The following is a 12,994-nucleotide window of genomic DNA, read 5'->3' as shown; positions in this document are numbered from 1 at the left end:
AGAGCCCTCAACGCTGGGCTGGGCCGCTCCTCGGGGGGTCCCCAACACCACCGGGACCCCCGGGACGCCCCACGGGGAGGCTCCAGCCCGGGGAGGGGGGGAATCATCGCCGCGGTGACCCCTCCCCAGCCCCCGGGGTGACCCTGGCTCCCCACACCGGGACGGGCTGGACCCCCCCTCCCACCCCCCATCGCTGCCCCATCCCCGGGATTTTGGGGGTCCCCCGTGCCCTGCTGGGCTGCTGCTCCCCCTGAATCCCCCCGCGGTGACCCCAGAGCCCCCCCCGGGGTGGGTTTGTGGCATCATCGGCAGGGGCAGCGCTCCCCGCTCCTCGGCGCCTGCGCTGGCAGCGCCTCCCGGAGCCTCCTCCGGCCTGGCACGGCCCGAACTGGGGGTGTCCCCCCCTTCCCATCCCCTCCCCTCCCCGGGCTGCCCCCGGAGCCCCCCCAGAGCCCAGCGAGCCCCGCACCCATGGGCTGAACGCATCCGGCATCTTCCAGCGCCGGGAGCCGCCGGCGCAGCCCGGCCTGGGGCTTGCGGGAAACAAAACCCGCACCCCCAAAAATAAATAACCCGAACCCCCTCGGCGTGGTGCTGGGAGGGGTCAGCGAGCCCCCCGGGACCCCGTGAGGGACCCCCCGCATCGCCCCGAGGAGCTGCGGAGCCGCCGGCCCCGGTTTGAGGAGCGACAGAGCCGGGAGCAGCAGGTGGGGGGGGCGGCTGGGAGGGATTTGTGTTTGGGGGGGCTGGGGTGAGGTTTGAGCGGACCCCGCGGGGTTTGGGGTAATTTGGGGACCCCCCCCCATCCTTTTCCCTTCGGGAGGAGGCTGTCCCCGTGTCCCCGCCTCTCCCCGTGTCCCTACCTGTCCCTTTGCCCCCTCCGGCACTGGCACTTCCCACCTTTGCCCGGGGCGGTTCGTGCCGCGGCTCCCGGTGAGTGTCGGGGTCCCGGGGAGGTGATGGGGCACCCCCAAATCCTGCTGCTCTTCCCTGTGCCCCCCCGGGTGTGCCAGGCCCAGCCCCTGCCCCGCTGGGCTCGGGGGATGAACCCCTGAGGACCCTTCGAGAGCGGAAAGGGACCCCCTGCTTCTTCCCCCCCTTGATTTTGGGGGATCCCCCGGGTGGGAACGGCACCGGCACTGCCCTGACCCCCCTGTGCCACCCCAGGGCTGCGGCTGGGGGTGTTCTGGGGGTCCCTGTGTGGGCACTGCCCTGACCCCCCTGTGCCACCCCAGGGCTGCGGCTGGGGGTGTTCTGGGGGTCCCTGTGTGGGCACTGCCCTGACCCCCCTGTGCCACCTGACCCCTGGGGGCACCCCGGGGGTCCCTGTGAAGGTGGGCACTGCCCTGACCCCATGTGGATCCCAGAGATGGCATCTGGGGGTGTTCTGGGGGTATCCTGGGGGTCCCCATCTATGGCACTGCCCTGACCCCCTGTGCCACCCCAGGGCTGGGGCTGGGGGTGTTCTGGGGGTCCCTGTGAAGGTGGGCACTGCCCTGACCCCATGTGGATCCCAGAGATGGGATCTGGGGGTATCCTGGGGGTATCCTGGGGGTCCCCATCTATGGCACTGCCCTGACCCCCTGTGCCACCCCAAAGATGGGTCTGGGGGTGTTCTGGGGGTCCCTGTGAATGTGAGCACTGCCCTGACCCCCTGTGGATCCCAAAGATGGGATCTGGGGGTACCCTGGGGGAGCCTGTGAATGTGAGCACTGCTCTGACCCCGTGTGGATCCCAGAGATGGGATCTGGGGGTACCCTGGGGGTCCCTGTGAATGTGGGCACTGCTCTGACCCCGTGTGGATCCCAAAGATGGGATCTGGGGGTATCCTGGGGGTCCTTATCTATGGCACTGCCCGACCCCCTGTGCCACCCATGGGCTGGGTCTGGGGGCACCCCGGGGTTTCCTCTGAATGTGGGCACTGCCTGACCCCCTGTGCAATCCCTGAAATGTGTTTGGGGGTATCCTGGGGATCTCTGGTAAGGTGAGCACTGCCTGACCCCCCTGTGCCATCCCTCAAGAGTTTTGGGGGTACCCTGGGGGTCCCTGGCTGGGCACTGCCCTGACCCCCCCTGTGCCACCCCAGGGCTGGGGCTGGGGGTGTTCTGGGGGTCCCTGGTAAGGTGAGCACTGCCTGACCCCCCTATGCAATCCCCCAAGAGTTTTGGGGGTACCCTGGGGGTCCCTGAGAATGTGAGCACTGCCCTGACCCCCCTGTGCTGCCCCAAAGATGGGATCTGGGGGTGTTCTGGGGGTCCCTGTGAATGTGAGCACTGCCCTGACCCCCTGTGGATCCCAAAGATGGGATCTGGGGGTACCCTGGGGGTCCCTGGCTGGGCACTGCCCTGACCCCCCTGTGCTGCCCCAAAGATGGGATCTGGGGGTGTTCTGGGGGTCCCCATCTATGGCACTGCCCTGACCCCCTGTGCCACCCCAAAGATGGGATCTGGGGGTGTCCTGGGGGTCCCTGAGAATGTGAGCACTGCCCTGACCCCCCTGTGCTGCCCCAAAGATGGGATCTGGGGGTGTTCTGGGGGTCCCCATCTATGGCACTGCCCTGACCCCCTGCACCACCCCAAAGATGGGATCTGGGGGTGTTCTGGGGGTCCCCATCTATGGCACTGCCCTGACCCCCTGTGCCACCTCAAAGATGGGATCTGGGGGTGTCCTGGGGATCCCTGGCTGGGCACTGCCCTGACCCCCTGCACCACCCCAGTGACCGGATCTGTTTTCCCCCGTCCATCCCCGCTCCCAGCGCTGCCCTGACCCCCCTGTATCCCCCACAGGTGCCCCCATGGCGTCGTTCCGCATCCGGCAGTACCAGGAGCAGGACTACGAGGCCGTCCGAGCTCTCTTCGCCCGCGGCATGCTGGAGCACGCTCCGGCCGCCTTCCGGCACGTGCTGCGGGCGTCGCGGGTGCGCCTGGCGCTGCTGGCCGTCTTCGTGGCCGCGCGGGCGGCCGCCGGCTCCTGGGTGCTGGGGCTGGGCGCGGTGGCGCTGGCGCTGGTGCTGCTCTGGCTGCTGGTGCGCTCGGCGTGCGCCGAGTACGTGCGCGACGCGCTGGGCACCGACCTGTGCGACGTGGCCGGCGCCTACCTGCGCTCGCCCGAGTGCCGCTTCTGGGTGGCCGAGGAGGGCGGCGCGGTGGTGGGCATGGTGGCGGTGGAGCCGGCGGGCGGCGGCGAGCTGGAGCTGAGGAGGATGTCGGTGGGCCGGGAGCACCGGGGCCACGGGTTGGCGCAGGCGCTGTGCCGGGAGGTGCTGGCTTTCGCCCGCGCCCGCGGTTACAGCGCCGTGGTGCTCAGCACCTCCGTGGTGCAGGTGGCGGCGCAGCGGCTCTACGAGGGCGTGGGGTTCCGTAGGGTGGGAGCTTCCTACCCCTTGCTGCTGTGCACCTTGCTGAACTTCCAGGTCCTGCGCTACCGCCACGATTTGGGGGATGGCGCCAAGTAGGGCCCAAGCGGCGCCTGGAACGGGCAGTGCCGCCCCGGGAGGAAACCCAAACCTGGCACAGGAGGTGTTGTTCTGGGAGGAACCCCAAACCTGGCACAGGAGGTGTTGTCCTAGGGGAAACCCCAAACCTGTTGCTCCAGGAGAAACTCCAAATGTGGCACACAAGATGTTGTCCTGGGTGAAACCCCAAACCTGTTGCTCCAGGAGAAACCCCAAACGTGGCACACGAGGTGTTGTCCCGGGACAAACTCCAAATCTACACACAAGGTGTTGCGCAAGACAAACCCTAAACCTGAGACACGAGGCGTTGTCCTGGGTGAAACCCCAAACCTGTTGCCCCAGGACAAACCCCAAATCTGGCACATGAGGTGTTCCCCCGGGAGAAACCCCAAACCTATTGCCCTGGGAGAAACCCCAAACCTGGCACAGGAGGTGTTCCCCCAGGAGAAACCCCAAACCTGGCACACGAGGCATTGTTCTGGCTGAAACCCCAAACCTGGCACAGGAGGTGTTGTCCTGGGTGAAACCCCAAACCTGTTGCTCCAGGAGAAACCCCAAACCTGGCACAGGAGGTGTTCCCCCGGGAGAAACCCCAAACGTGGCACATGAGGTGTTCTGGGTGAAACCCCAAACCTGTTGCCCCAGGACAAACCCCAAACCTGGCACATGAGGCATTGTCCTGGGTGAAACCCCAAACGTGGCACATGAGGTGTTGCTCCAGGAGAAACCCCAAACCTATTGCCCTGGGAGAAACCCCAAACCTGGCACAGGAGGTGTTGTTCTGGGTGAAACCCCAAACCTGTTGCCCCAGGAGAAACCCCAAACCTGGCACATGAGGCATTGTCCTGGGTGAAACCCCAAACCTGGCCCAGGAGGCGTTTCCCCAGGACAAACCCCAAACCTGGCACAGGAGGCGTTGTCCTGGGTGAAACCCCAAACCTGGCCCAGGAGGCGTTTCCCCGGCACCCCAAAACCCGGCCCCGGGCCGCCAGGCGTCACCCCAGCCTCAAACAGAGAAATTAACAATTAGCAACGGCGTATCAAGAAATGCTTTGAGTAGAAGAAGGGGCTACAAAACTCATGTGAAGTTTTGACTGCTCCTGCAAGAGCAGGAGGAGGATAAAGACTAAAGATAAGGAGTGCAAAGAAATAAATAAATTGAGTGCAAGGATAAAGGCGCCGCAGGATGAGGGGGTTCCTTGGATTCTTTGTGGATTCTTTGTAGATTCTTTGGACTTCTACTAATTTTAATACAAAACAGGGACAAGCGGGGTTAGCAAATGAATATGTATTAGGCATATCGTGTAACCCTTGTCTGTAGAGAATAAAAAAGGGAGAAATGAGTCTCCGAGGTGTGCGTGCCTCAGGAGGAATGATCCCTCAGCGCTGAATAAATTCACACCTGCTCTCATAACCGCGCTGCGACTTCTAGAGTTTAACATCCTTGGTGGAACGGGGGCCGTCTTAGGGGACACCTTTGGGGAAAAGAGGAAATTTGGAACACACTCGGGGACTACGGAGATTTTGGGGGAGAGGGGAAATCTTTTGGGGACAGGCGACACTTTGGGGGACAAGGCCTGTGCCCTCACCCAAGATGGCGGCGGTTCCGCCTTCCTCCTGCCCTCACCCAAGATGGCGGCGGTTCCGCCTTCCTCCTGCCCTCACCCAAGATGGCGGCGGTTCCTTCCCTCTGCCCTCACACAAGATGGCGGCGGTTCTTTCCCTCTGCCCTAACCCAAGATGGCGGCGGTTCCGCCTTCCTCCTGCCCTCACCCAAAATGGCGGCGGTTCCGCCTTTCCTCCTGCCCTCACTCAAGATGGCGGCGGTTCCGCCTTCCTCCTGCCCTCACTCAAGATGGCGGAGGCTCCCCATTCACTTGCCCGTGCCCTTACTCAAGATGGCGCCGCCCAGCCTGGCGTCAGGACGTGACGTACGCAGCGTAGCGCCGTGAGGGAAGCGCCGTGAGGGAAGGACCGGGAGGGAAGCGCCGTGAGGGAAGCGCCGGGAGAGAAGCGCCGGGAGGGAAGCGCCGGGACCGCCGGGTCCCGATCCCGGTTTCAGTCCCGGTTCTCCTCTCCCCATCCCGGTTCCCCCGTCCCGGCTGCGCCATGGATTGTTACACGGCCAACTGGAACCCGCTGGGCGAGGAGACCTTCTACCGGTGAGGGGCAGCGGGAGCGGCACCGGCTGTGTTTGGGGGGGGTCCCGGGGATGGCCGGGGCGGGGTTCGGGGCCTGGGCCGGGCTCTGTGGGGCCGCCTGGGGGTCCCCGGGGTCCTCACGAGTCTTGGGGGTCCCGGGGATGGCTGGAGGGTCCCGGGGTGTCTGTGGGGTTTGAGGTTTCCCAGAGGGGTCTCGTGGATGTTGGGCTGGCTGGGAAAGGGGTCCCGGCATGGCTGAGGGGTCCCAGGGGGTGTCTTGGGGTGGAGGAGGCTCCTGGGGGTCGCCGGGGGGTCCCGAGGTGGGAGCGGCTCCTCGGGCTGGTCTGGGGCATTCCTGGGGGGCTCTGGGGTTCCCAGGGGGGATTGGGGGAGCCTGAGATGTGTTGGGGTGTCCCAGGGCTGGTTCGGGGGTGGGCACCGTCTGTGGTTCCTCCATCCCTGCGCCTGCTGCGTGTCTGTCTGTCCATCCATCCATCATCCATCCATCCATCCATCATCCATCATCCATCCATCATCCATCATCCATCCATCCATCCATCATCCATCCATCATCCATCATCCATCATCCATCCATCATCCATCCATCCATCATCCATCCATCCATCCATCATCCATCATCCATCATCCATCCATCCATCATCCATCCATCCATCATCCGTCCATCCATCATCCATCCATCCATCATCCATCATCCATCATCCATCCATCATCCATCCATCATCCATCCATCATCCATCCATCATCCATCCATCATCCATCATCCATCCATCCATCCATCATCCATCATCCATCATCCATCCATCCATCATCCATCCATCCATCATCCGTCCATCCATCATCCATCCATCATCCATCCATCCATCCATCATCCATCATCCATCATCCATCCATCATCCATCCATCCATCATCCATCCATCCATCCATCCATCATCCATCATCCATCCATCATCCATCCATCATCCATCATCCATCCATCATCCATCATCCATCATCCATCCATCATCCATCCATCCATCATCCATCCATCATCCATCATCCATCATCCATCCATCATCCATCATCCATCATCCATCCATCATCCATCCATCCATCCATCATCCATCCATCCATCATCCATCCATCCATCATCCATCCATCCATCATCCATCCATCATCCATCCATCATCCATCATCCATCCATCCATCATCCATCATCCATCCATCATCCATCATCCATCCATCATCCATCCATCATCCATCCATCATCCATCCATCATCCATTATCCATCCATCCATCCATCCATCATCCATCATCCATCCATCATCCATCATCCATCCATCCATCATCCATCCATCATCCATCATCCATCATCCATCCATCATCCATCCATCATCCATCATCCATCCATCCATCCATCCATCATCCATCCATCCATCATCCATCATCCAACCATCATCCAACCATCATCCAACCATCATCCATCATCCATCCATCATCCATCATCCATCATCCATCCATCATCCATCATCCATCATCCATCATCCATCATCCATCCATCCATCATCCATCATCCATCATCCATCATCCATCATCCATCCATCATCCATCATCCATCATCCACCCATCATCCATCATCCATCATCCATCATCCATCATCCACCCATCATCCATCCATCCATCCATCATCCATCATCCATCCATCCATCATCCATCATCCATCATCCATCCATCATCCATCATCCATCCATCATCCATCATCCATCCATCCATCATCCATCATCCATCCATCATCCATCCATCATCCATCATCCATCATCCATCCATCCATCATCCATCCATCATCCATCCATCCATCATCCATCATCCATCCATCATCCATCATCCATCCATCATCCATCATCCATCCATCCATCATCCATCCATCATCCATCCATCATCCATCCATCATCCATCATCCATCATCCATCATCCATCATCCATCATCCATCCATCCATCATCCATCATCCATCCATCATCCATCATCCATCATCCATCATCCATCCATCATCCATCCATCCATCATCCATCCATCATCCATCATCCATCATCCATCCATCATCCATCATCCATCCATCATCCATCATCCATCCATCCATCCATCATCCATCCATCATCCATCATCCATCCATCATCCATCATCCATCCATCCATCATCCATCCATCATCCATCATCCATCCATCCATCCATCCATCATCCATCCATCATCCATCATCCATCCATCCATCCATCATCCATCATCCATCATCCATCATCCATCCATCATCCATCCATCCATCCATCCATCATCCATCATCCATCATCCATCCAATCCGTGTCCCTGCAGGAAGCTGGAGCTCTACTCCATGGAATGGGGGCTTCGGGAGGACCTTCGTGACTGTGTGGTGGCAGCTGCCCCCTATGGGGGTCCCATAGGTGGGTGCAGCCCCCCCAGACCCCCGTCCTGCTCCAGGGCAGTGTTGGTGACAGCTCTGGGAATGTCCCCTCCTTCTCCCAGCTCTGCTGAGGAATTCCCGGCGGGAGAAGACGCCCGGCGCCCGCCCGCTCCTGGAGATCTACTCATCCTCAGGGCTGCTCCTGGCCAGTGTCCCGGTGAGCCGGGAGGGGACGGACACGCCGGGTTTGGGGACAGACACGCTGGGTTTGGGGACAGACAGCCCGGGTTTGGGGACAGACAGACACGCTGGGTTTGGGGACGGACACACTGGGTTTGGGGACAGACAGCCCGGGTTTGGGGACAGACAGACACGCTGGGTTTGGGGACGGACACACTGGGTTTGGGGACAGACAGACACGCTGGGTTTGGGGACGGACACCGCGGGTTTGGGGACAGATAGCCCAGGTTTGGGGACAGACAGCCCGGGTTTGGGGACAGACAGACACGCTGGGTTTGGGGACGGACACCGCGGGTTTGGGGACAGACAGCCCGGGTTTGGGGACAGACAGACACTGCGGGTTTGGGAACGGACAGCCCGGGTTTGGGGACAGACAGACACGCCGGGTTTGGGGACAGACAGCCCGGGTTTGGGGACAGACAGACACGCTGGGTTTGGGGACAGACAGCCCGGGTTTGGGGACAGACAGACACGCTGGGTTTGGGGACAGACAGACACGCTGGGTTTGGGGACAGACAGACACACTGGGTTTGGGGACAGACAGACACGCTGGGTTTGGGGACAGACAGACACGCTGGGTTTGGGGACAGACAGACACGCTGGGTTTGGGGACAGACAGACACACTGGGTTTGGGGACAGACAGACACGCTGGGTTTGGGGACAGACAGACACACTGGGTTTGGGGACAGACAGACACGCTGGGTTTGGGGACAGACAGACACACTGGGTTTGGGGACAGACAGACACGCTGGGTTTGGGGACAGACAGCCCAGGTTTGGGGACAGACAGACACGCTGGGTTTGGGGATGGACACCGCGGGTTTGAGGATGGACAGACACACTGGGTTTGGGGACAGACAGCCCAGGTTTGGGGACAGACAGACACGCTGGGTTTGGGGACAGACAGACACTGTGGATTTGGGGACGGACACCGTGGGTTTGGGGATGGACAGACACACTGGGTTTGGGGACGGACAGACACCCTGGGTTTGGGGACAGACAGCCCAGGTTTAGGGACAGACAGCCCAGGTTTGGGGACAGACAGCCCGGGTTTGGGGACAGGGTGAGAGGGAGCTGCCCTGGGCTGGAGGAAGAGGATGGGATGAAGTTTGGAGCGGGAGAATCCTGTCCCTGGTGCCCCAGGGATGGGATGGGGTTTGGAGCCACAGGAACGTTCTCCTCTCCCCTGCCAGGGGCTGGGAGGGACATGGGGACAGTGCCACAACTGCAGGGACCTGCAGAGCCAGGGCAGGTGGGGTGCTCGACCTCTGGACGAGGTGTTGGAGCTCACAGTCAGGTGTCCAAGCTCTGGACGAGGTGTTGGACCTCACAGTCAGGTGTCCAAGCTCTGGATGAGGTTCCTGACCTCTGGATGAGGTTCAGGAGCTCTGGATGAGGTGCTGGAGCTCTGGACAAGGTGTTGGACCTCACAGTGAGGTTCTGGAGCCCTGGACGAGGTTCTGGAGCTCTGGATGAGGTATCCAAGCTCTGGATGAGGTTCTGGAGCCCTGGACGAGGTTCTGGAGCTCTGGACGAGGTTCTGGAGCTCTGGACGAGGTGTCCAAGCTCTGGACAAGGTGTCCAAGCTCTGGATGAGGTTCTGGAGCTGTGGATGAGGTTCTGGATCTCCCGGTGAGGTTCTGGAGCTCCCAGTGAGGTTCTGGTGGTTCGGCAGTGGAAGAGCTCTGGGTGATGTTCTGGAGCTGTGGGTGAAGTTCTGGAGCTGTGGGTGAGGTTCTGGATCTCCCAGTGAGGTTCTGGATCTCCCAGTGAGGTTCTGGAGCTCCAGGTGAGGGTCTGGATCTCCCAGTGAGGTTCTGGATCTCCCGGTGAGGTTCTGGATCTCCCAGTGAGGTTCTGGAGCTCCCAGTGAGGTTCTGGAGCTGTGGGTGAGGTTCTGGATCTCCCAGTGAGGTTCTGGATCTCCCAGTGAGGTTCTGGAGCTCCCAGTGAGGTTCTGGATCTCCCAGTGAGGTTCTGGAGCTCCCAGTGAGGTTCTGGATCTCCCAGTGAGGTTCTGGAGCTGTGGATGAGGTTCTGGAGCTCCAGGTGAGGTTCTGGATCTCCCAGTGAGGTTCTGGATCTCCCAGTGAGGTTCTGGAGCTCCCAGTGAGGTTCTGGATCTCCCAGTGAGGTTCTGGAGCTCCAGGTGAGGTTCTGGATCTCCCAGTGAGGTTCTGGATCTCCCAGTGAGGTTCTGGAGCTGTGGGTGAGGTTCTGGAGCTCCCAGTGAGGTTCTGGATCTCCCAGTGAGGTTCTGGAGCTGTGGGTGAGGTTCTGGATCTCCCAGTGAGGTTCTGGATCTCCCAGTGAGGTTCTGGAGCTCCCAGTGAGGTTCTGGATCTCCCAGTGAGGTTCTGGAGCTCCCAGTGAGGTTCTGGATCTCCCAGTGAGGTTCTGGATCTCCCAGTGAGGTTCTGGATCTCGCAGTGAGGTTCTGGTGGTTCGGCAGTGGAAGAGCGGGCGGCTGGTGCAGCTGGGCTGGACGGCAGGGGAGGAGCTGCTGTGCATCCAGGAGGACGGGACGGTGCTGGTGTACAGCCTGTTCTGCGAGTTCCAGCGGCACTTCAGCATGGGAAACGTGAGCGGTCACCAGCGGGACCGGGATCGGGATTGGGGTTTGGGGTTTGGGGATTGGGGTTTGGGATTGGGGTTTGGGGTTTGGGATTGGGGATTTGGGATTGGGGATTTGGGATTGGGGTTTGGGATTTTGGGGTGGGATTGGGGATTTGGGTTTGGGTTTGGGGATTTGGGATTTGGGATTGGGGATTTGGGATTGGGGATTTGGGATTGGGGTTTGGGATTTTGGGGTGGGATTGGGGATTTGGGTTTGGGGTTTGGGATTTGGGATTGGGGATTGGGGTTTGGGATTGGGGTTTGGGGATTGGGGATTGGGATTTGGGGTTTGGGGATTGGGGATTGGGATTTGGGGTTGGGGATTTGGGATTGGGGATTGGGGTTTGGGATTGGGGATTGGGGATTGGGTTTGGGATTTGGGATTTTGGGGTTTGGGGTTTGGGATTCCCCAGTGTCCCCCCAGTGTCCCCAGTGTCCCCTGTCCCTGCAGGAGGTGCTCCAGTGTCCCCAGTGTGTCCCCAGTGTCCCCCCAGTGTCCCCAGTGTGTCCCCAGTGTGTCCCCTCAGTGTCCCCAGTGTCCCCAGTGTGTCCCCAGTGTGTCCCCAGTGTCCCCAGTGTGTCCCCAGTGTGTCCCCAGTGTCCCCAGTGTGTCCCCAGTGTGTCCCCAGTGTCCCCAGTGTCCCCAGTGTCCCCTGTGTCCTCAGTGTCCCCAGTGTGTCCCCAGTGTGTCCCCAGTGTCCCCCCAGTGTCCCCAGTGTGTCCCCAGTGTGTCCCCAGTGTCCCCAGTGTCCCCAGTGTCCCCAGTGTCCCCAGCATGTCCCCAGTGTGTCCCCAGTGTCCCCTCAGTGTCCCCAGTGTGTCCCCAGTGTCCCCAGTGTGTCCCCAGTGTCCCTGTCCCCGCAGGAGGTGCTCCAGAACCACGTGTTGGAGGCTCAGGTTTTCCACACGGAGTTTGGGACGGGCGTGGCCATCCTGACCGGGGCCCTGCGCTTCTCGCTGGCCACCAACATCGAGGACCTCAAACTGCGCCGCCTGCCCGAGGTCCCTGGTGGGTGGCACCCTGTCCCCATGTCCCCCTGTCCCCATGTCCCCCTGTCCCCAGGTGTCCCCCTGTCCCCAGGTGTCCCCCTGTCCCCTGTCCCTGTCAGCTCTCCTGGGGTGTCGTGCTGTCCCCATGTCCCCCTGTCCCGAGGTGTCACCTGGCCCTGTGTCCCCTGTCCCCTTGTCCCAGGTATCATGGGGTGTCCCTGTGTCCCCTGTCCCAGCTGTCCCTGTCCCTGTCCCCTGTCCCTATCCCTGTCCCAGCTGTCCCTGTCCCAGCTGTCCCCTGTTCCCTGTCCCCTGTCCCTGTCCCCTGTCCCTGTCCCATCTGTCTCTGTCCCCTGTCCCTGTCCCTGTCCCCTGTCCCTGTCCCTGTCCCAGCTGTCCCTGTCCCAGCTATCCCTGTCCCTGTCCCCTGTCCCCTGTCCCTGTCCCTGTCCCAGCTGTCCCTGTCCCAGCTATCCCTGTCCCTGTCCCCTGTCCCTGTCCCCTGTCCCTGTCCCAGCTGTCCCGTGTCCCAGCTGTCCCTGTCCCAGCTGTCCCCTGTCCCCTGTCCCCTGTCCCCTGTCCCTGTCCCTGTCCCAGCTGTCCCTGTCCCTGTCCCCGTCCCCTGTCCCTGTCCCATCTGTCCCTGTCCCTGTCCCATCTGTCCCTGTCCCCGCAGGGCTGCAGAAGCCCCCGTCCTGCTGGTCGGTGCTGTCCCAGGACAGGGTGACCGTGGTGCTGCTGGCCCTGGGACAGGAGCTCTTCCTGCTGGACAGCACCTCCTGCTCCGTGCTGGTGAGGGACACCTGCCACCGCTGTCCCCATGTCCCCACTGTCCCTGCTGTCCCCACTGGCCCCACTGTCCCCACTGTCCTCACTGGCCCCACTGGCCCCACTGTCCTCACTGGCCCCTAGGGCTCCCAGGTCATCTTCCTATTCCATGGGATATTCCCAAATCCATTCCCCGTCCCCAGGGATGCTCCCAGGTCCTTCCCCCGTCCCCAGGGATGTTCCCAAATCCTTTCCCCATCCCCAGGGATGCTCCCAAATCCTCTCCCTGTCCCCAGGGATGTTCCCAGCTCCTTCCCCCATCCCCAGGGATGCTCCCAAATCCTTTCCCCGTCCCCATGGATGTTCCCAA

At 61.1% G+C, this 12,994-nt stretch overlaps 2 protein-coding genes and 1 long non-coding RNA gene across 4 annotated transcripts in view; 2 read left to right on the top strand and 1 right to left on the bottom strand.

The window, feature by feature from the left end:
* Positions 1-331: 331 nt before the first annotated feature.
* NAT8 (N-acetyltransferase 8 (putative)) lies at positions 332-3,513 on the top strand. Of its 2 annotated transcripts, none has more exons than XM_058838475.1 (2): positions 332-707; positions 2,787-3,513. In XM_058838475.1, exon 2 carries the CDS (start codon positions 2,795-2,797, stop codon positions 3,452-3,454), a length of 660 nt encoding a protein of 219 aa, XP_058694458.1. In that variant the 5' UTR covers positions 332-707; positions 2,787-2,794; the 3' UTR covers positions 3,455-3,513. The 2 variants fall into 2 exon arrangements, with proteins under 2 accessions (XP_058694458.1, XP_058694457.1); XM_058838474.1 differs by lacking the exon at positions 332-707 and adding an exon at positions 764-933 and having other exon boundaries at positions 2,787-3,497.
* Positions 3,500-4,134, bottom strand: LOC131579054 (uncharacterized). The gene is made up of 3 exons (XR_009277624.1): positions 4,088-4,134; positions 3,647-3,988; positions 3,500-3,582 (listed from the first exon to the last, which is right to left on the bottom strand). It is a non-coding gene; the product is annotated as an uncharacterized LOC131579054 (long non-coding RNA).
* A 1,263-nt stretch (positions 4,135-5,397) lies between these two features.
* VPS16 (VPS16 core subunit of CORVET and HOPS complexes) overlaps positions 5,398-12,994 on the top strand; it is a 29,157-nt gene continuing 21,560 nt past the window's right edge. The window contains exons 1-6 of the mRNA XM_058837117.1: positions 5,398-5,616; positions 7,962-8,050; positions 8,133-8,227; positions 10,703-10,831; positions 11,731-11,875; positions 12,533-12,648. Coding sequence (XP_058693100.1) covers positions 5,564-5,616; positions 7,962-8,050; positions 8,133-8,227; positions 10,703-10,831; positions 11,731-11,875; positions 12,533-12,648 — 627 coding nt within the window. The 5' untranslated portion in view covers positions 5,398-5,563. The remainder of the gene's footprint in view (positions 5,617-7,961; positions 8,051-8,132; positions 8,228-10,702; positions 10,832-11,730; positions 11,876-12,532; positions 12,649-12,994) is intronic.

The sequence above is a fragment of the Poecile atricapillus genome, chromosome 4 (assembly GCF_030490865.1).
Source record: "Poecile atricapillus isolate bPoeAtr1 chromosome 4, bPoeAtr1.hap1, whole genome shotgun sequence".
Classification (NCBI taxonomy): domain Eukaryota; kingdom Metazoa; phylum Chordata; class Aves; order Passeriformes; family Paridae; genus Poecile; species Poecile atricapillus.
Note: the sequence above shows the minus strand (reverse complement) of the source record. Positions and strands in the feature narration are given on the sequence as shown.

Coding starts and splice junctions, on each gene's coding strand:
- NAT8 (XM_058838475.1), top strand. CDS start 2,795: ATGGCGTCGTTCCGCATCCGGCAGTACCAGGAGCAGGACTACGAGGCC.